General features: G+C 46.6%; 1 protein-coding gene and 1 long non-coding RNA gene across 5 annotated transcripts in view; one reads left to right on the top strand and one right to left on the bottom strand.

The window, feature by feature from the left end:
- The window catches only part of ANTXR1 (ANTXR cell adhesion molecule 1), a 215,675-nt gene that overhangs the window by 137,235 nt on the left and 59,317 nt on the right, over positions 1-19,123 (top strand). Inside the window, exons 14-16 of the mRNA XM_025868548.2 lie at positions 9,281-9,322; positions 17,242-17,337; positions 17,842-18,009. Of these exons, the coding sequence (XP_025724333.1) occupies positions 9,281-9,322; positions 17,242-17,337; positions 17,842-18,009 (306 nt within the window). The remainder of the gene's footprint in view (positions 1-9,280; positions 9,323-17,241; positions 17,338-17,841; positions 18,010-19,123) is intronic.
- The window catches only part of LOC112821197 (uncharacterized), a 41,280-nt gene that overhangs the window by 8,889 nt on the left and 13,268 nt on the right, over positions 1-19,123 (bottom strand). For 2 of the 4 annotated variants that reach the window (XR_012379787.1, XR_012379788.1), the window contains exons 3-5: positions 8,852-8,995; positions 6,039-8,627; positions 117-212 (exon numbers count right to left, since the gene is read on the bottom strand). This is a non-coding gene — a long non-coding RNA (uncharacterized lncRNA). The remainder of the gene's footprint in view (positions 1-116; positions 213-6,038; positions 8,628-8,851; positions 8,996-19,123) is intronic. The other 2 variants (XR_003207375.2, XR_012379789.1) reach the window with 2 other exon arrangements.

Here is a 19,123-nt window from a genome sequence, read left to right as displayed (position 1 = left end):
GGATGTCTTCCACATCAAGTTGCCCATTTTCCCTTGGTTTTTCATTTTAATGAGAAGAATAGCTATGATAAAATTTGTCTAGGATTTAAAGCATGAAAGCAAGCATCCCCATCTACCTGTGATATTCAAGCCCTTGTTAGATGCCTTTCGGAGCTCGACTGGCATTTCTTCTCCACACAGCTCTGTTCTGATGGCTTCTCCTCACACGGAACCTATGAGGCCAGGAGACAGCGGAAGAGTTAGTGCTAAGAAATCAACCTAGAAGTCTCAGGATATGCAGTGTTTTAAATGTAAGGCCCCAAGAAACTTTAGCCATCTGAATACAATATTTATTTGAGCCAACCCCTCTGAGCATGCAAGAAACAATCATTTGTGAAAAAGAAATTACTCTTGATGGTGATACAGTGAGAACTACATAGCAGAACGGGGCGGGGGGGAACTCCTAGAAAAAAATAGAATAAAAGTTGTTTCAAATACATATCCAGGCTCATAAGAAAATAGAGGACACTTCCAGGGCCAAAATAAAGAAGGATCTGGAAACCAGATGGTTGACTGACCCTAAAGCAGTGGCAGTCCGAGGGGCAGGAGATTTTCTGATCTCAATAACCCAGACCTTTGTTTTAATAGCCTTATATAGGCCCATAAAATTGTGGGAGTTGGAATGGAGTCTTCTGCCTAAAGCTGGGAACTTGCGTAAAAGGATGGGCCATGGGTTTGGTGTGTGTGTGTGTGTGTGTGTGTGTGTCCCTAAGAATTCAAAACTATAACCTCTCAGTTTTAGAATTCACATATATCTTACTTGTGGTTCTGTAAATTGCACACTAAGAAAAGTGGTCAGTTTGGAAGTACTTAGGAATCTGCAGAAGGAACCTCAAATCCTCTCTGGCAGGTGGAGTCCTCAACCCAATCCTCACAGGATTCTCTCAGGTAAATGCAAAGTACCCATGAGCTCACAATCCAAAATTACCAAAAACCAAAGGAATATAATTACTGAGATTCCTTGAGGTTTTCCAATACATATGGAAAGCACCGAGACCGGATGTGAGATAAGGAAGTCAGGCTGGGTCAGGAGTTTCTGTGTTCTCTCCAAAGTTAGCAATGGCTATTAAGTTAGCAGGTACCTCAAAAGTTCTTCAAAAAAAAAAAAAAAGTTCTCCAAATACTGTCATTTCTCCTATAACATGTGTTCTTAAAAATATCACTGCATTATGGAATTTTGGCCCCATAAAAATAACAGGACTAAGGGGGGACATGAGTTCAAAGCAGAACATTCAAAACTGTGCAGTCTAATAAAACATACCACTTTTAAAAATTAATAATAATAAAAATTCCACCATTTTAAGCATCATAAGTCCCTAATTTAAATTATGCGACAGTAAATATACCACTTTGCCTTGGTTTGTAAAAATAGACACATGAAGTTTCCTGGTGCATGTGAGTATGATGTAGCACTGTGGCTTCGAGTGACAGAGACAGGACGGAAGGAAGGACATTCTTAGGACAAAGTGTCACGACACCAGAGGTAGATGGCTGTGACTCACTGTCTTGTTATTCCTTCTGCACCAGCTTAAAATAGAAATCTAGCTTCTGTTGTTTTGCCAGGTTCTTCTTTTCATAACAAAAAAGGCTATTTGTGTGGCTCTAAGTAAGACCGAATGCCGTGGAAGTACTACTCTGCTGCTCGGGGCATTAGAGCCTTTTCTTCAATCCATGGCGCATGCCTCTAATCCCCTTCAAAGCCAGTCATGGCCCCCGTTCAGTTCCATTCTCCTTTCTTTTGGTTCTTTGGTGTGGCCTCTGAAGAAGCTCGGTGTGGGCACCTTTACTCCCATGGGTCTTCCGATGCCTCATCTTCTCTCATCTCCTCACAACTTCTCCTCCACACGTGTAAGCCTCTCCTCCTTCACTCACTGCCTGTCCTCTTACGACCAGGACACATACTCGTGTTGAGGATGCTCTAGTAAATACTTTCGTGAGGACAAGTGCAGAGGCTCAGGAGCATGATATACACTGGCACTGAACGAGGGCGAAGGGAAGTGAGAAAACGGATGTGGTGTGTGAGGGTTTGTGTTCCCTCCCAGGTCACTGATGGCAGCTGGGCAGCATCTTCACATTCACCCGATGCTACTCAGCGGCACCAAATACAATCCCCTCACACTTTAAAAACTTTAATATTATGTTGTGTGATTTTTACCACACAAAAAATTAATATATATAATATGTATATATATATATTACCTTCTCCTTTACCTCATGAACAATCAAATTTTGAGGTAACATGATCTCACAGTTTACTGATTTTATGCCCAGTTTACCTACCACATATGAACAAATTCACATATTACATGCCTGTATTGTAACAAAAGGGACTGCACATGTCACTTCCAAATTTTCGGGAAGCCTTATTAGAAATTTAGTTTGGGACACAATGCTTGGAAAGTGGATTCTTGAACTACATGCATGTGAATTTACATGGAAGCTGGGGTTAGGGAATAGAATGGGGTATAGACGTGTCCAGTGAAGTACTGTAATTAATATAAATCCAACCTATGACCCTAATAAGAGCCTCATGATGCATCTAAGTGTCACAACCGACTCTCAGCGGTTGGCACTATTAGCGTATTAACTACTAAAGAAGCATCTATATGGACAATTGAGAGACAGGAGACCAGTCCTGAGTCTTGTATTACCGGAGGGCTTATTGGAGAGGCAAGGAAGTTTAGACTAATGAGGAATGCTTCCTTTACATTTTCTGCCATAAGAATGCACCCCCATTCTTCCCAGAAATAGTGACGGAGTAACAAGCACCGGGCTACGTGTCAGGAGATAAAAGCTGGCCAAGTATGCCCATGTCTTCTAGGGGCTGAGGTCCGGTACAGAAGCAAGATGCAAACACAGTTCATTGTGTTAACTGACAATGGTGCAGACCGTGAAGGCTGAGATCTGTGTCCCTAGCTCCCAGGGAACTATGTGGCTGGGATTGCTTCAGGGCTGGGTCCAAGAGGCCAGCTCTGCACACAGATGAGCACAAATGCTCCCTAGAGAAAGCCAGAGAGTGTCTGCGAGCAGAGCTGGGAGTCTCCTCCAGAAACAGTTCCGTGTCTTCCCCAACACGCTGACATATGGGCTATGGAGATCCCATAGCTCCTGATAATAAAGCAGGGGACACCATAATTTTTAGACTGAGACATTTTCGAAGCCGGTGTTTCTAATCAGCCATAAGCAACTCTCAACAGGAGTGTCTGACCTGACGCAACAACATGGCCCCCGCATATCTAGTTGAGGCTAGCATTGTCAGAAATAAGCTAAAGTGTGGTCCATGGACCAGGAGCAGAAGCAACATTTGAGAATTCGTTAGAAATGCAAAGACCCAGGGGCACCTGGCCGGCTCAGTTGGTTTAGCGTCTGCCTTCGGCTCAGGTCATGATCCCAGGGTTCTGGGATCGAGCCCCACATTGGGCTCCCTGCTCAGGGCGAGGCCTGCTTCTCCCTCTCCCCTTGCTCATGCACTCTGTCTCTCTCTCTCAAATAAATAAAATCTTTAAGAAAAAGAAAGAAATACAAAGACCCCCTCCCTAGACCTACTAATGAGAAACTGCCGAGTGCAGCCAGAAATCTGTGTTTTAAGAAGCCCTCCAGGGCGCCTGGGTGGCTCAGTTGGTTAAGAAACTGCCTTCGGCTCAGGTCATGATCCTGGAGTCCCGGGATCGAGTCCCACATCGGGCTCCCTGCTCAGCAGGGAGTCTGCTTCTCCCTCTGACCCTCTTCCCTCTCGTGCTCTCTATCTCTCATTCTCTCTCTCTTAAATAAATAAATAAAATCTTTAAAAAAAAAAAAAAAAAAGAAGCCCTCCAGGTAACTCTGATACTCCATGAAGTTTAAAACTCATTCAAATTAGAGGACATGTGCTGAATTTTGTTAACAGACTAGTATTTTTAAGCAGTTCTCTTGAACTTTGCCTGGGCAACACAATTGGTTCGGTGTCAAGGAAGGGTCTCCTCTGCAACAAGAGAACCGCACCTTCACTGTAGAGGGGTTGCAGGAGATGCTTCTCATCCAGCTCATGCACAAAGGATCCTGAGTCACTAAATACAATTTATGGAGAAAGGGAACCCAAAAGAAGTCCCCTGTTTTGTCCCACTTCTCATGCCCTAAGATGAGCATCTGTCTAAAATGAGCTTGTACAGCTTAGCCGACAGCCAACTGCTGTCACAGAGAGCAGAGACAGGAAAGATAAGGAGGAGAAATGTGCAGTTGTGGTGGTGGGGACATAGCAGGCGACCATGTGGGAATAGCCAGGCCTGGCCTCTCCTGCTCCTCATGAGCATGTTGACCTGACTCACAGCTTGAAATGGAACATCTAGGGACGCCTGGGTGGCTCAGTCGGTGAAGCGTCTGCCTTCAGCTCAGGTCATGATCCCAGGGTCCTGGGATGGAGTCCCACATCAGGCTCCCTGCTCAGTGGGGAGTCTGCTTCTCTCTTTCCCTCTGTCTCTCCCCCTGCTTGTGCTCACTCTCTCTCTCTCTCAAATCTTTAAAAATAAAAATTGGGGGGGGGGCGGCGCCTGGGTGTCTCAGTTGAGTAAGTGTCTGCCTTCAGTTCAGGTCATGATCTCAGGGTCCTGGGATCAAATCCCATGTCTGTCCAGCTCCCTGCTCATCTGGGAGTTGGCCTCTCCCTCTCCCTTGGTCCCACCTCCTTGCTTGTGCTTTCTCTCTCTATCTCAAATAAGTAAATAAAATCTTTTAAAACATAAAAACAAAAACAGAAAATAAATAAATGGAATATCTAGTGAGCCAGTGTGGCTATCATCTGAGAAAAGGAAGAGGTGCTTGTGTTAAAAACTGGGTAGAATGCATCCTGCATTCCATTGCACAAGACAGTAGCAGTAAAGTTAGCAAGGGCAAACAGAGTGGCAAAGATCAAAACAGACAAATTAGGAGCAAAACTTGAATACTTCTGGAGGAAAAAAAAATAAGCAAAATAAACTCAGCAGGTGCTTTTTTTTTTTACCTTAACATTCTATAAAATTAATTTTAAAAGAGAGCATTACAGAGACCTAAACAGGTGAACTTGACTCATAAAGCCAGAGTACAGTTCCCAGGTACCAACGAGAACCTGGGTGTATATGATCTTCCGACCGTGTTTGTGCTACGTCAGCTCTGTCTCCTTGTCTTCACCATTACCATTTCCAGTAGTCAGACTAAGGGGTGTACACAAAACTGTACTTTGTTTTGACTCAGTGAGAAGTTGCCAGTAAGGTTTCAGTTCAGTAAGATTCTACCCGATCTTTTCTTTCCTTTATCCATACAACAGTCTTTGTCAAATCCGGCCCTATCTCATGTCTACCTAAACAAACATGGCTGAAACTGGTGATAAGGGAGAAGGGTCATTGCTCCCAATTCACAGCAGAGACAGTCTCAAGAAGTTCTCAGATAGCAAAGAAACACAAATAGAATTCAAAAGTCCACATTCTGTCTCATTTTTCTTATCCCCTCTATGTCACCAGTCCAACCATTAATGCAGAAGGATCTCTAGGGCAGTTGTCCCAAGGAAGCAAATGGTCACCTTCTGCCCATCCACAATATCCAAGCTAAAGATGCCAGTAAGTGGAGAAGTGGTGCTGGCCTCTGGAGGAGAAATATGAAAAATGGCCCCAGATTTGTCCCCAGTACTGCCATTCAGTGCCACCATGTTATCCTATAAATATGTTTATTGAGCGTTCTCCTTCGAAACATTTTACTAAGGAACTCCTCAACCTTACCATCTTCTATTTGTCCCTCCTAATGGGGAAAGATCTGACGAGCCCACTCACAACCAAGCAGAATCTCCCAGAACCTTCTCAGAAGGGAAGTAGGCCAAATCATACCTATGCTTGGCAGTGCTCAGCTGATTCCAGCTTACATTCTAGTTAGAATTAAATGCTTTCTAGTCATACTAGTTGGAAGCAAAGAACTGTTGAATTCATCTGTTAATTATCATTAAGAGTGCTACAAGAGACACTGGGTTCTGTGAGATCCCAAAAAGGGGAACTTACCTGTGCTGTGAGGTCAGGGGCGACTTCGAGGGTGGGTGTATTTACGGATCTATCTGAGTCGATGAGTCAATGAGTCGGTGTGAACCTGGTTATGTGCAGGCACAGGGACAAAGCAGGGTGGGATCGAAAGCATTTAGGCTACAAGTGAGAACCAGCAGGGTGCACAGAAGGAGCAGGAAGGTGACTAAGATGCTGAAGTGCAGAAAGTTAAGGGGAGAGTGCAGAGGGGTGAGGTGGAAAGGTGGGGGCACATCACGCATCGTGGAGGTGGGGCAGTCGGCCTTTTACCCCGTGGGCCCCAGGCCCCTCCATGCAGCCAGGCTGCAGTGGTACCTACCGCAGGCTCGAGAGCGATGCGGTGTGCTGCCCAACTGCTCTCCTAGGCATGGGCTCTGGCCCTCTGAGGGTTGGGGTGGAGAGGGCCGACATGTCCCTGTGCTCAGAGCATTCCTTTGGGTGGCCTGTGTGCTGGTCTTGGCACAGGGGTTTGGCTCACTCACAGACAGCCTGTCTAGCTTCATGACTTGGAATAGTTATGTAATGACTTCAACGTCGCCTGTCTGGATCATTCTTTGAAACGCTCTCCTGCTGTCCCAGGGGAGGCCTGATGGTGGCAGAGCTTGAAGCAATAGGAAGACTTCCTCTTCATTCCTGCTCAGTACTGCCAGGCACCCAGCCAGTAAGGCCAGATTAGAGGTGCCTCATCCTATTTACCTGAGCATGGTGGCATTCTTCCAGAAGCTCAGGTGCCCATTTACAGTGTGTCAGCATGGAACCTGGATTACAAATTAGCCCACCTTTGATTAATACTTGATACATTGTGTATTCTGACATTGTCTTGTGGGTTCCCCTTGGGACATTGCTAGATGTGGAATTCAGTAAATACTCAGGAAGTGACTCTGAATGACAACCACAGTTGGGTTGGTCTGAGTCGTAGGCCACTTGGTGCTGCACTTACTGGTTCATGTCACCTGCCTACACACGTGTGGTGAGACACCCTAGTGCTAACCACCCTGACGTCCCTTGGCCATTCTCAAGCCCCCTGACCACTGTCTGAGCACCAGTCTCCTGCCTTACTCATCTTATGGAAACCACCATACATAGTCATTAGTAGATCAGTATATGCAGGGGGTTAAGTGAAACCTTCGTTAAAGAGGTAATAAAGGCAAAAGATAGAGAAAGGAGAAAAGGAAGGCAAAGAATAATAATAATAATAATGGCACATACCATTTATTGAACACCCACTCTATACCAGCTGTTTTACAAACATTATTGCTCATCATGACTCTACAAGGTTACGTTACTCCCATTTAACAGATTAGAACAGTAGAGCCCAGGGAGGTTCAAGGACTGGTCAGATCTTCACAATCAGAAAAAGGCAGGTCTGGGGTTCCCGTTGGACAACAATGCTGTGCTTCCATGCAGTGAGGGAGGAAGCTGGCAGCGCCGTGAAGACAAGAGCCCAGCTGCTTTGCACGGAACCTCTATATACCCAGCATCCTTGCTGTGCACACTGCCCACAGCTCTTCTGTTAACGTCTGTCTGTGTTTCCCCGATATCCTGCTCTCCCTCTCACTCCCCTCCCAACCCAGCCCTAAGAGAAAAGACCCATGCCAGATTGCTGTCCCCACCTCCTCACCTCTCCCTCCAGTTTCCGGCCATTTCCTATTTTAAAATCATCCCCGCCTCTGGGACAATGGGAAGTCAGCATTGGACAGTAATGGCCCTCCCCAGAGATTTCCTTAAGGCATTCGGAGCCAGTGTTGAGTGGGTGAGCAAAATCATGGCTTCATGCTTTCCCAAGACCTTCAGCAGGCTTCCCACAGTGGCCAGGAAGTGGGCACAGATGAAATGACAGCTTGAAAGCCCTGGAGGCCTTAACCTTGGCCTCTTAATTAATTGAATACCATCCTTTTAGATGGCTGGAGTCTCCCTTCCCTGGCTGGTGTTAGTACAACCTCAAGTCAGTAGCCAATCTCAACATACAGAGATGATATTACAGATAGTGGTAGTGTGGGTGATAGCAGTGGGGATCAGAGCCCCGATGAGGTCCCCAAATCATCCGATCAAAGGAGACATGTGCTCAGGAGGGACAGGTGAGGAAGACCTTGATGCCTAGAAGGCAGCCAGGTCAGCAGCCAGGCGAGCTCTCCAACTAGAAGAGTAAGGATCTGGCTGGTCCTGTGGGAGGACCTGAGCACCCATGCTCATAGTGGCCCAGGCCAGCCCTGGCACTAGGACACCAAGAGATATAGAATGACCTTTGTGTTTACCAGAATTCTCTAAGGAAAAGACGGCATGTAGGGGACCCAAAATTCTAAGCTTGGGGTGAGAGGAGGGAGCCTCCAAGGGACTTGGTGGAGTCACAGTAGATAATGGCCAAGTTGCTTTATAAAAGACTCTAAATCTAATTAACTGCACGTGGTTTCCTTTTACGCATGAGGCGTGCAAACTGGGGACAAGCAGGAGAAGCTGCTCACGGTCACCGAACTGTCCTCCTCCCGGGCATCAATCATCCTCTCATTGGTTAGAAGAAGTTCCGGATTGCTCTCCCCTCCCGGAGTGTCCACATGTCTCTCTTCTTCAGTCCTGATGATGGGGAAGTTGCAGAATACAATCTTATAATATTGTAATGTAAATCTTGGTGCCCCTTAAAAGTCAGGGCCCTAAAAGAAATCCCTGGTTACCCCTCTTTTGCTGCCCTCTGTCAGGAATTGGTCTGCCTGACCATCACACCCTCCCTCCTTGGGTAGGTACCGTTTGGGACCGGTGGCAGTTAACAAGACTGCCAACAGCCTGAGTGTGGTGCATACCTGACTCATCTCTGCAGCACCATCTTCTCTTGTGCGGCGCACAGTGCTCTGCCACATGTGCAGATGTTTGGATGGGTAGATAAACGATTTGATGCATGAATAACTGGATGAACATATGCGCGAATAAATCTGCAAGACAGCTACCTGGGTAATAAGAAATGAGAGATGAAACTGTCCCTTGTGGAACATTTTTTTCTCTATATAAAACAGACACAGTTGAAGACACAAGCCTCAGTCTGGATCAGGCTCTAACTAACTGAGCTATTCTGCCCAGAAAGACACATCATGGCATTGACTCAGCCTTTCTTGCGTGGGCCCATCACAGTGGTAATTATGGCCATACTACCCTTCTGGAGAACAGGCCTCTTGGAAAACAGGTGGCCGGAGATTTCCACTGACTTGTTCTTTTTTTTTTTTTTTTCTTTTCAGATTATCAAGGAGGTCCCTCCACCCCCTGCGGAGGAGAGTGAGGTAAGTGACCAGAGCGGGGTGCAGCCAGATGGAGAGGGTGGTAAGGTGGAGCAGAGAGCTGGCTGGGCTGGCCCAGGACTCAGGCCCCTGCAAAGCAGAGCTAAGTCAGGCCCAGGCTCCCACTGCGTCGGAGGGAGCAGGGAGGGAAGTCTTGGGTCCTTTCTGAATCAAGGATGAACAGGAACTGAACGGAACTGTGGTGGCCACAGACAGAATGGTTTGGGAGGGTTTTCTACCTGCAAAGATAAAATCTGAGATACAAACATAGATATTTTTATCCATACAATTTTCTCCTCTAACACAGACACTTTAGGTTTTTCTTTTCCCTGCAGAAAGGTACGCCTCATGTATGTAGATCAGGGCAAATTTGATACATTCTCCAAACAGTTAGTGATTCTATGAACAGCCTGATGCTGAGGTATTCCCTTTTTCTTTCATTGAAAACAATGTTTAAAGATTTAAAGATTTGCCAGGCAGTAATAAAAATATATTGGAGAGTGGGGAGTGGATATGCTAATATCCTGAACTTGCTCTCAAATCCTCATCATTTAAAGGAAAAGAAAACATCTTAGACTCCGCCATAAATTAACCAGTAGGCAGCTCTGGCGCAAGCATGGCCCGGGGTACAATCTGGTGGAGGCATTAAGGGCTGACGGTGAGAAGGAGCGTCCCCGGGCAGGCGCTCCCGGCCAGGAGTTGTCCTCCTCATCCTCTGATCGCTCCCAAAGCAACAGGCCTCCCTGGATCTATCACTCACCAATTTAGAAGCCAGGGTGCAAGTCTGAAAACTTAATGGGATCAAAAGATATAGGGGCGAAGATTCAAGTTCATTGCCCTCAACCCCTAAAGTCTATTGTGTGCAAACTGGGCACAGCCCCCTCACCCTTCCTCTTCCCAATGCCTTTGTCAAGTTTCCTGCACATGGAGAGAAGAATGATTGAATTTGACATTCCATGGGTCTGTTATATCCTGAACCATATGCTCGTAAGCCAAGGGATTTAACAGCTGCAATCAATTAAAGCACATATTATTGGAATGCAAATTTTCTGCCCAGAAATCAGGGGAGGAAATTACATTGCTTTGCAAAGAGGAGGGAGGAAGAAAAACCCTCTTTACATCCACCAAAGCCTTTTCTTAATCCTTCAAGAGAAAGCACTGCGGCGAGTTCCATGGGTTCCAGTTTGGCTGTGTTTCCCTTGTGTGCGGCTCTCTCATACTCCCAAAGGAAAATAAGGCAAGAAGCTGTCGCTTGATGAAGTTGCTCTGTTTGCCCTGAGGTGAAGAATGTTCCCTCCCTTCATTATGTTCAGTTAGAGGAGCTGTTGCCCTTTCTTCTGGTGCTGACACTGTTTGCCTTTGGAAGGTGACCTGGCAGCCATTGTGGTCAAAATACAGCAAGGGACTTAGGTACCAGACCGTGAGGTGTGATTTACCCAACACCCCCTAGTTTCATCCAATATTTCCAGAGAAGTCATACTTTCACCTGAAGAAGGCAGGCCTGGTTTCTGAAACAGAAGGACAATCTTGGGATACTTGAGATCTAAAGGGTTGTGTTAGACCTGAAGGGGTTTCCAGGGTTGTGTTAGACCTGAAGGGGTTTCCAGGCTGGCTGGGGCAGGCTGCAGGCGGCACTGATCACTTTGCATTTTTGTTGGCCCTGATAATTCCTTTGCCTTGTGGTTAAGCAGCCCAAATCTCCTTTCTAATGTTTCAGCAGAAAAAAATAAATAAATCCCACAGGAACAGATAACATAATTTAGCTCTACAAAGGATCTTACACAGTGCCCTGAAAATCATAGTCTGATTCTAGACTTCTAGAACCTTCTCCGCTCCAGCTTTCTGCATTCAAATCCCACCAGTCCTTCAGGCACAGCTCATGTGCTACTATCTCCACAAAACACACTGGAATTGCTCCCATCGGGACTAATTTCTCATTTTTCCCTTTTCCGCATTCCAGGGTATTTTACTGACCTTTACTTCTGCATCAAAATTTAAGACCATTAGCTACTTGAAGGTCAGGATCTATAGCTCACTAATCTTGGACTTATCCCCAAAGAGCTTAACACAGTGTCTAACACTCAATTAATGGCTCTACGAAGTCAAACGCTCTGCCATATATGTGAACAAGTTCAACATTAATTATCCAAACTTTAACCAGTTCTATAAGCATCATATCCTAAGGGAGACATATCTACTATTTAAATAGCTAAACTTAGAATGAACACAACTTTCTAACAAGCTCCTGGTGGTCCTCTTTAATAGGGAATATCGAAATGCATAATATAAAAAAGCATGACTTTCTGAGATTCCACGCAACCAACAGTGATCCTCCTGTATAAAGAGAAGACAAAGAAAAAAGACTTGAAATTGCGAGACCTCAGTGAAAGCAAGAAAGTTCAATTTTGACAACTAAGAGGGGTATTTCCTGAGTTGAGAGTCTTCTCTAATTGGCAGCAGAGTCAGGATTTCTCACAAAGTCTCTAGATACTCCAAATTATTGGCAGTTTAAGGGGGAATCCAATAATGTAGTACTTCATCTGATGGTTTAGTTCTACATCACCTTCCGTGGATTTTGTGACTATGTTTCTTTGGGAGGAAGAGGGATGCATACTGAAGACGTTGACAAGGGTGGGCATACAATTAACAATAAGCACCTGGCCTTGAATAATGAACTTATTTCCAGGTTCATTATCATGCTCACTCATCCTAACATTTCTCAGTGGCAAGAACTTTTTAGGTGGGAAAACCGAGCTATGGGAAAATCATATAACTTGTATAGGACCAGACAAGTTGAACTGCTTCACAGCTATGTCTCCAAGGACAGCCAGAGTCGCCCCCCACTCTGGAGGAGTGAAGAGCCAAGCGACTGCCAGGCATCTTCTTTACAGTGGACATCAAATACACACTCTCATGCGCGCTCGCGCGCGCACACACACACACACACACACACACACACATGCTCCAAGCAGTAGTCCTAGAACAGGCCCAGAATTCAGTACTCTGCATTTCAATAGGTTAAAAAAGGAACATCGCTACTAAAAAAGGAAATACACTATTCCTCATTGAAGAATACGGGACAATCATGGTGCTGTCCTTAATCATCGTGTGTGCATGTGAACAGATATGATACGGGGTCATGACATGTGAGATGCAACTCAGAATGGGGAAATCTTCGGTCAGCAGGGATTTCTGGTATTTACAAAGAGAAGTGTTGTTGGATTTTTCTGACTTGCCAATTCACTCCTAGGAATTCATCTCCAAGACTGACCTTGAGGGTGACCTCTCTGGCTTGTCCCCAAAGACCTCAGATGAGACAGTACGGCCAGTTCTGCTCTGGGCTCTGCCCTCCAGAGCCTTGGGGTCCCAGGAGTTTCAGTGGCCTCCGTCCTTTACTTATGTCGTCACCCTCACAAAACATACTCTTCTATAAATGTAGACAATCTTGGTGGCAGATTTATTCTTTTCACTCTATTTTTCTCAAAATCTAACACTGTGCTGGCAAGCCGTGGGGGCTCAGCTCCAGTTGCTTGAGTAAATGAAAGAATAGACAAATAAAGGGCCCTGTTTGTGGCTAGAGAGGGCTTCTCCTCAGGGTTGAAGATGGATTACCCTTCAACGAATGGTAATGGAACTGTTTCCTTGGGCTCCACTCTGCTTCAGTTACGTTCTCCTTTGCGTAAATAGTTGCAACTGGTGCCCACAGTGCAGTGAATTGGGGGTGGGCTGCCTAATTTGGCCCAGGAGAGAGCCTTGAATTCTGTGGGGGAATCGGAGAGTTCTTCATAGAATAGCTTACATTCCAGCGATATTCTAAAAGAAGCGTAGAAGCAGCAGAGGAAGGACGTTCTGAGCACACAGAGCCATGAGTGGTGAAGCATGGAGTTGTACAAAAGCCTGGCATGATTAGAAAGATGGCGAAATTCAGGGTCTGAGGGCGGCACAGGACAAACCCAGATATAGGCAAACCGAACATGTGTGTCAGGCTCGGTGTTCTGGAGCTCTCTCTTCCCGGAGCAGGGCTGCCTGAGGACCAGCCGCTCAGAAGGGGCGTCTACCATCTGAGTAATGTGCTGCCACTTGTTTTACCCACGCGTCAGCCAACTAGATGTCTGGGGCCACCACATCCTTTAGGATTTAAACATAACTTCCCCTGATGGGAAACCAGCATCCCTCCCTAATCTCTGCGGTTTCCCCAGACACCACTGACTCCTCCTTCTCGCTTCGGCCGTATCTCATCTTCTTCATCTGCCAAGCACCATCTTGCAAACCTGATTCCGACACTTCCCCTCGCCCCACCCCCCCCCCCACCGCCAAGGCACCACGGGCACAAGACCGTCTGCAAAGAGGTTTGAAAAGGTTTGAAAGTACAGGGGTGAGTCCCAGCACAGGCCACCACCCTTGTCATTCCTGCTCCTGGGAGGTGCCTGAGGTCCTCTTCACAGGTGGGCCCTGGGCAGCCTGCTGGCTGCTCACCTCCACTCTCTCGCGCCCGTCCTTTTCTGACTGCCCACAAACCCTCCGTCCCTACAACTTTGCTCACACGGAGCAATTTGGCTTATCCCGTCTGTCTTTTAATAATCGCAAAGGATCTGTGTCCTGGCAGTTCTTCCTTGCCACCCACCCACCCACATCCTTGAAGGGCAGTGTGATGGGGGCTCCCCAAGAGAGACTTTCTACTTCATTCGATGTAGAGAGATTTGCTTCAGGTGTTGCCGATGTTCTTAGTGGCATTGCTGGGGACTGTGATTTTACTCCATCAGTTTGGGGCCAAATGAAAAGACACATCAAAGATTCCCTTCTCTTCTGAAGATTGCAAAACCCTCCCATCTCTAGAATGTGTAAACAGAGCCATGGTAACTGCAGGGAAATTCTGACTCTCCCGCCGCCATGGGTCAAACCCTGGGCCTTTGTGTTGTCTTTGCTGTTGTTGTTTAAGTTTGGCAGGCAAGCTCGGGTCAGGGGATTACACGGCAGGCTTGGTGGAGCAGATCGAAGTCCTGGCATTTCCTGTTGTGGGAAGGCCAGCCCCTGCTGCACATCTCAGCAGAGTGGAGACCAGGGCCTGCAGCAAGTCCGCGGCGGGAGGGACCACATGAGGAAGGGCAGCTCCAGGGGCACATTGTGGGGAGACCCTGGACAAGGCATCAGGGAACAGGACCAGAGCTTCAACTCCACTGGTCCCTTCATTTCTTCGGATCTGACTGTGCAATGAAAAGGCTCCAGTAAATAGTCTCCAGTGTTTGTACTCCTGCTCTTTAAAAAAAAAAAAAAATTAGGAGACTCCTAAGACCATTTCCGTTCCCTGTTGAATAAATCGACTTTAGTCTTGGAGTTTCTTATGTTCTTAGTGCTGCTGTATTCAGTTTGGGGTGATATAATTTCATTTCTCTCCTTTGGAAAACTGCACAAGACCAGCCATGAAGCCATATTTTATATATGACACACAGACACCCACCTCTAGGGATAGTTTAACCGTATGTGTAAGATATCTAAGGCTCTTGGTTTAACATCCTAAGCTTTCTGAAATTCTCTCCTAAGGTAAAGTAGTGTGAACTGATATTGGGGGCTCTTTGGTTTTATTATTTTATCATGTCTTACGGTCCTAAAGCCTCCAAATGTGCAGGTACAAGGGGGGAGAAGCAGAAAAGTAGCATTTATCTGATACCGTCAAATGACTGGAAAAGCAAAACCCAAAGGACAAAACCCAGAACTTTGCCGACACTGAGAAACAAACGAGAGTGAGGTTCCCCGGGCTCTACCACCCACGAGCGGGGTGACCTGAGTCACCGAATCGCTCTATGCCTCCTCCGTAAAACGAACACTATAGCACCACCTACCGAGCTGCCCGCTGTGAGATTGAAAGGTTATTGCACGTAAAGCACTTGGAAGAGTGACTGGCACATGCGTGGCAAAGGCTTCATAAATTCAGCTGTGGTTATCGCAAACTCGGTACCTGCTTATTGCCCACCTCCTGTGCGCCAGGCTCCGTACAAGACCTAGAATACAAGGGCAACAGAATCCACCTTGCATTCAGGGCTCACAGACCCATGGTGAAGAAGGACAGATCTGTTTTAAAAAGAGAGACCAACCCAAGTATCAGCTGCCAAGATGTTGCAAATCCCCTGGTCTGCCGTGATCATGTCCTTTAAGATATATAAAAAATTTTCAAATTTTTTAAAACAAAGTCTGCCCATCCCAAGCGCAGTAAGTTACCCAGAGAGTTTTAATGCATTAATGTGTTACTGCTTTGCTTTGTCATCTCTGGATCTCTGTCCTGCTGATGATTTGTCTTCGTTTGGTTCCTTGCCTCCTGCATGGGATGCCCCTTTCCACCTAGGACTCCACCAGGCTCCACCTAGGATACAACTCGGAGTCCTTGACTCTCTGATATCACCAACCTAGGCTGTGGGAAGCAGGCTTGTTCTGAACAATTTCAGCCTCTTTGGCTTATTCTTCTGCTTTGCAGAGACTCCTTTTTCAGCTTCCTTTCTCCGCCCGGGAAGGAAATCATGCCACTAGCCTGTGGCTGTAACCCATCTGTGCATGACTGTAGATGGTGATATTTTTCTCCCCTCAACAGGAGTAATTTCGGTACCAAGATAAGGAACAGTGTTGCTAATTATCCTTCCCTTTTTCATCCATAAAGTTCCAAGTTCCTTTTCTCCCTTCATCTTAAAAAATATAATAAGCACTAACTTCCGGTCACTGAGCTAAACTGCAGACACTGAGTTAACTGGTTTATTTGAATCATTTCATCTCACTTGGTTATAAATTCAAAAGACAATTCTTAGGTACCTCCCACATGCTAGGTGCCATTCAAAAAGCTGCAAATGCAATGGTGAACATGACAAATAAACAGGAGCTTCCATGGAACTCTTACATTCCAGCCTGGAGAGACCAATAGTAAATAAATATCAAGCCATGTTAGGACCCATTATGTAAAATGAAACAGATTGATGGGATGAAAAGACTGGACCTACTTTAGAGAGATATCCAGGGAAGGCCTCTCCAGGAGTCACGGGAAGGTGGCAGCCAGGAGAAGAGCAGGGCGGAAGCATCCCTGGGCAAGCGGACAGCTTGTGCACAGGCCTCAAGACAGGAATGTGCTCAGTCTCTGAGGGACAGGGAGAGGGCAAGCAGGCTGGAGCGCAGGGAGGCGGGGCGTGGTAAGGAAGAAGGCTGGAGAGGTGAGCTAAGGCCAGAGTTTGCAGGGCAGAGCTGGGGTCGGGATTCTCCTCTGCTGCTCTGTGGAGAACAGACTGTGGGCGAGGAGCGCGGCAGGGAGGCCGGCTAGGTGCCTGGAGAAAGTGTAGGGGACTTGGGACCAGTGGGGTGGGGTAGGGGTGGAGGTGGAGGTGGAGAAGTCACAGATTTGAGGTCTTTTAGAAGTAAGGTCAACAGAATTTGCTGGCAAACTGAGATGAGTTGGGAGAGGGACAGTGGGAGAGAGAAAGGATTCAAGAGTGGCTCCAGGCAGTGGGGAAGACTAGAGGAGGGGCACGCTTAAGGTGAGGCTGTGGGGAGACTTCTCTTTGATGTGGTAGTCTTGAGATGGTTATTAGTCCCCTGAGAGGAGACCAAATTTCAAGACAACATTTGGGTTCAGAGGAGTCAGGGATGAAGATATAAACACACATGTCATCAGCACGTAGATGGGATTAGATGAAATACCCTCTGAAGGAGTAGAGATGCGCAAGGGAACAGGTCCCAGGATTGTGCCAGCATTGAACCAGGTCGTTCTGCTTTTACCCCCACTTTACAGATAAGGAAGATAAGCTCAGATGGGTTAACTGACTTGCCCCAAGGAAGGTCCCAGAGTTCAGCCCAGGCAGTCGACTCTCATCCACTTTGCCAAGGTGGACACATGTACCTAGAGCAGTTGTGCTTTGCTTCCTTCATGTATGACAATCTTTCTGCAGGAAGAAGATGATGATGGTCTGCCCAAGAAAAAGTGGCCTACCGTAGATGCCTCTTACTATGGTGGGCGAGGCGTTGGAGGCATTAAAAGGATGGAGGTAAGAACACAGCTTCATGTACTCACATCTATGTGCCAACTACTCTGTGCTGGAAAACCAGATAAAACTGGTGAAAACTCATACGTGAGGCCTGATGGGGGTGTGGACGGAGAGATGGCAGGTATACCCCTTTAATGGTGCACCCCCATATCTTGCCCACCATTGAGTCAAAATAGTTTGCTCATCTGCTCAAACCCCTCGGTGGTTTCTGCTCTCACTGGAATAAAATCCAAAGTTCTTACGTGGGCCTGTGGGGCCTTTGCACATGCTGTCCCCACAGCCTGGACAGTTCCTCCCCTAAACATCCATCTGCCCAGCTTGCTCTCTCTGCCCCTTCAACCTTTCCTCTTTCCTTTTTCCACACCCTCCTCTTCCCTGGCCCAAAGGAATTGGGGAGCGGGTAGCACTTGCATTGGACGTCACCCATGTGTGTACGAAGCCTATTCTCCAGGGACGTTATACTTCATTTTGTCATTTTATTTTATCATATGTTACTTATTTTAGGTTCGTTGGGGAGAAAAGGGTTCCACAGAAGAAGGTGCTAAGTTGGAAAAGGCAAAGAATGCCAGAGTCAAGATGCCGGAGCAGGAATACGAATTCCCCGAGCCTCGAAATCTCAACAACAACATGCGGCGGCCCTCTTCCCCTCGGAAGTGGTACTCCCCAATCAAGGTGTGTCTCTCTCTACTCAGAAATCCATCATCACTCCTGCTAAGACACTTACATAGGAAGAATCAGACTCTTGACATGACAAAATATCCAACCAAATTCCAGATTATCACAAAGGAACACATTTCTAAAATCATGGACTTAAAAGTACAGGCACTTACTTGCTCTATTTCGACAGTATCAAAGTTGAGACTAGGGTTTTTTTAAATCACCGTGGCAAACTAGTGGAATGCAAATGGACTAGGAGTCAAGAGACTGGGGTAGTAACCCCAGAAGATGACTATAAATTTCTATAATAGCTCACGACTTCATTGGTAGGCAGTTCCACTATCTAACAAAAATGGCAGCATTCTCCTTGATGCCTTATCTCTCTTCCTCTTGCCGTAACACAAGCCCATTCCTCTTTATCCAGCGCTCCTGCCAGCCTTTCAGGGGTTGGCCCTGGAGCGAGGACTCACTCTTCCTGGCTGCGAGCAAAACCCCTTTTTTCCTCCACTATCTTTCTTCCCCTCCACAGCTCCAGAACATAAACCTCTTTGGTTTCTTAGGAAGTGTAAGCCATAGAAGGTAGTTAATGCTTCCTGAAGGCTTCTCTTCTCTTCCTCTTGTTCTTCCGCAAACAGAAACTGGGCCAATTCCAAGGCCGCAAAGTGCAAGATCCCGGGTGAAGAGCCAGGTCTCATCACATACATGCACGCATGCACCCACACAGCCTTACCCCTCTTCCAATGAAAGCAAAAATAATACTCATCATTCACTAAGTTATTTGCTCATCTTAAAGCAGCCCTTGTCCTATGAAATCAATAGAAATAACCATTTTAAACAATGGAGTGAAATGTCATTGGTAGTTGTCTCTTCTCAGCCAAGCTAGCTCATGCTCACATTAACGGCACTATATTTTCATTTTGGTTTGCTGTGCTTAAAGCAAGGAGATTCTTTTTCAAGATAAGTCCCCCCCCACCCCGCCCCCTCGGGGCAATAGCTTGAACTCTGGAAAGATGTGGGCGAAACGTAACTTGCTTGCCTAACAGCTGTTTGCTTCTAATTATTTTCTCATGCAGAACATGCAATGGCGTGCATGCGTGTGCAGACAGGAAGGAGCCAAGCAGAGTCTCCG

The sequence above is a fragment of the Callorhinus ursinus genome, unplaced genomic scaffold (genome assembly GCF_003265705.2).
Source record: "Callorhinus ursinus isolate GAN/ISIS: 27379988/994484 unplaced genomic scaffold, GSC_fseal_2.0 scaffold10, whole genome shotgun sequence".
NCBI classification, from domain to species: domain Eukaryota; kingdom Metazoa; phylum Chordata; class Mammalia; order Carnivora; family Otariidae; genus Callorhinus; species Callorhinus ursinus.
Note: the sequence above shows the minus strand (reverse complement) of the source record. Positions and strands in the feature narration are given on the sequence as shown.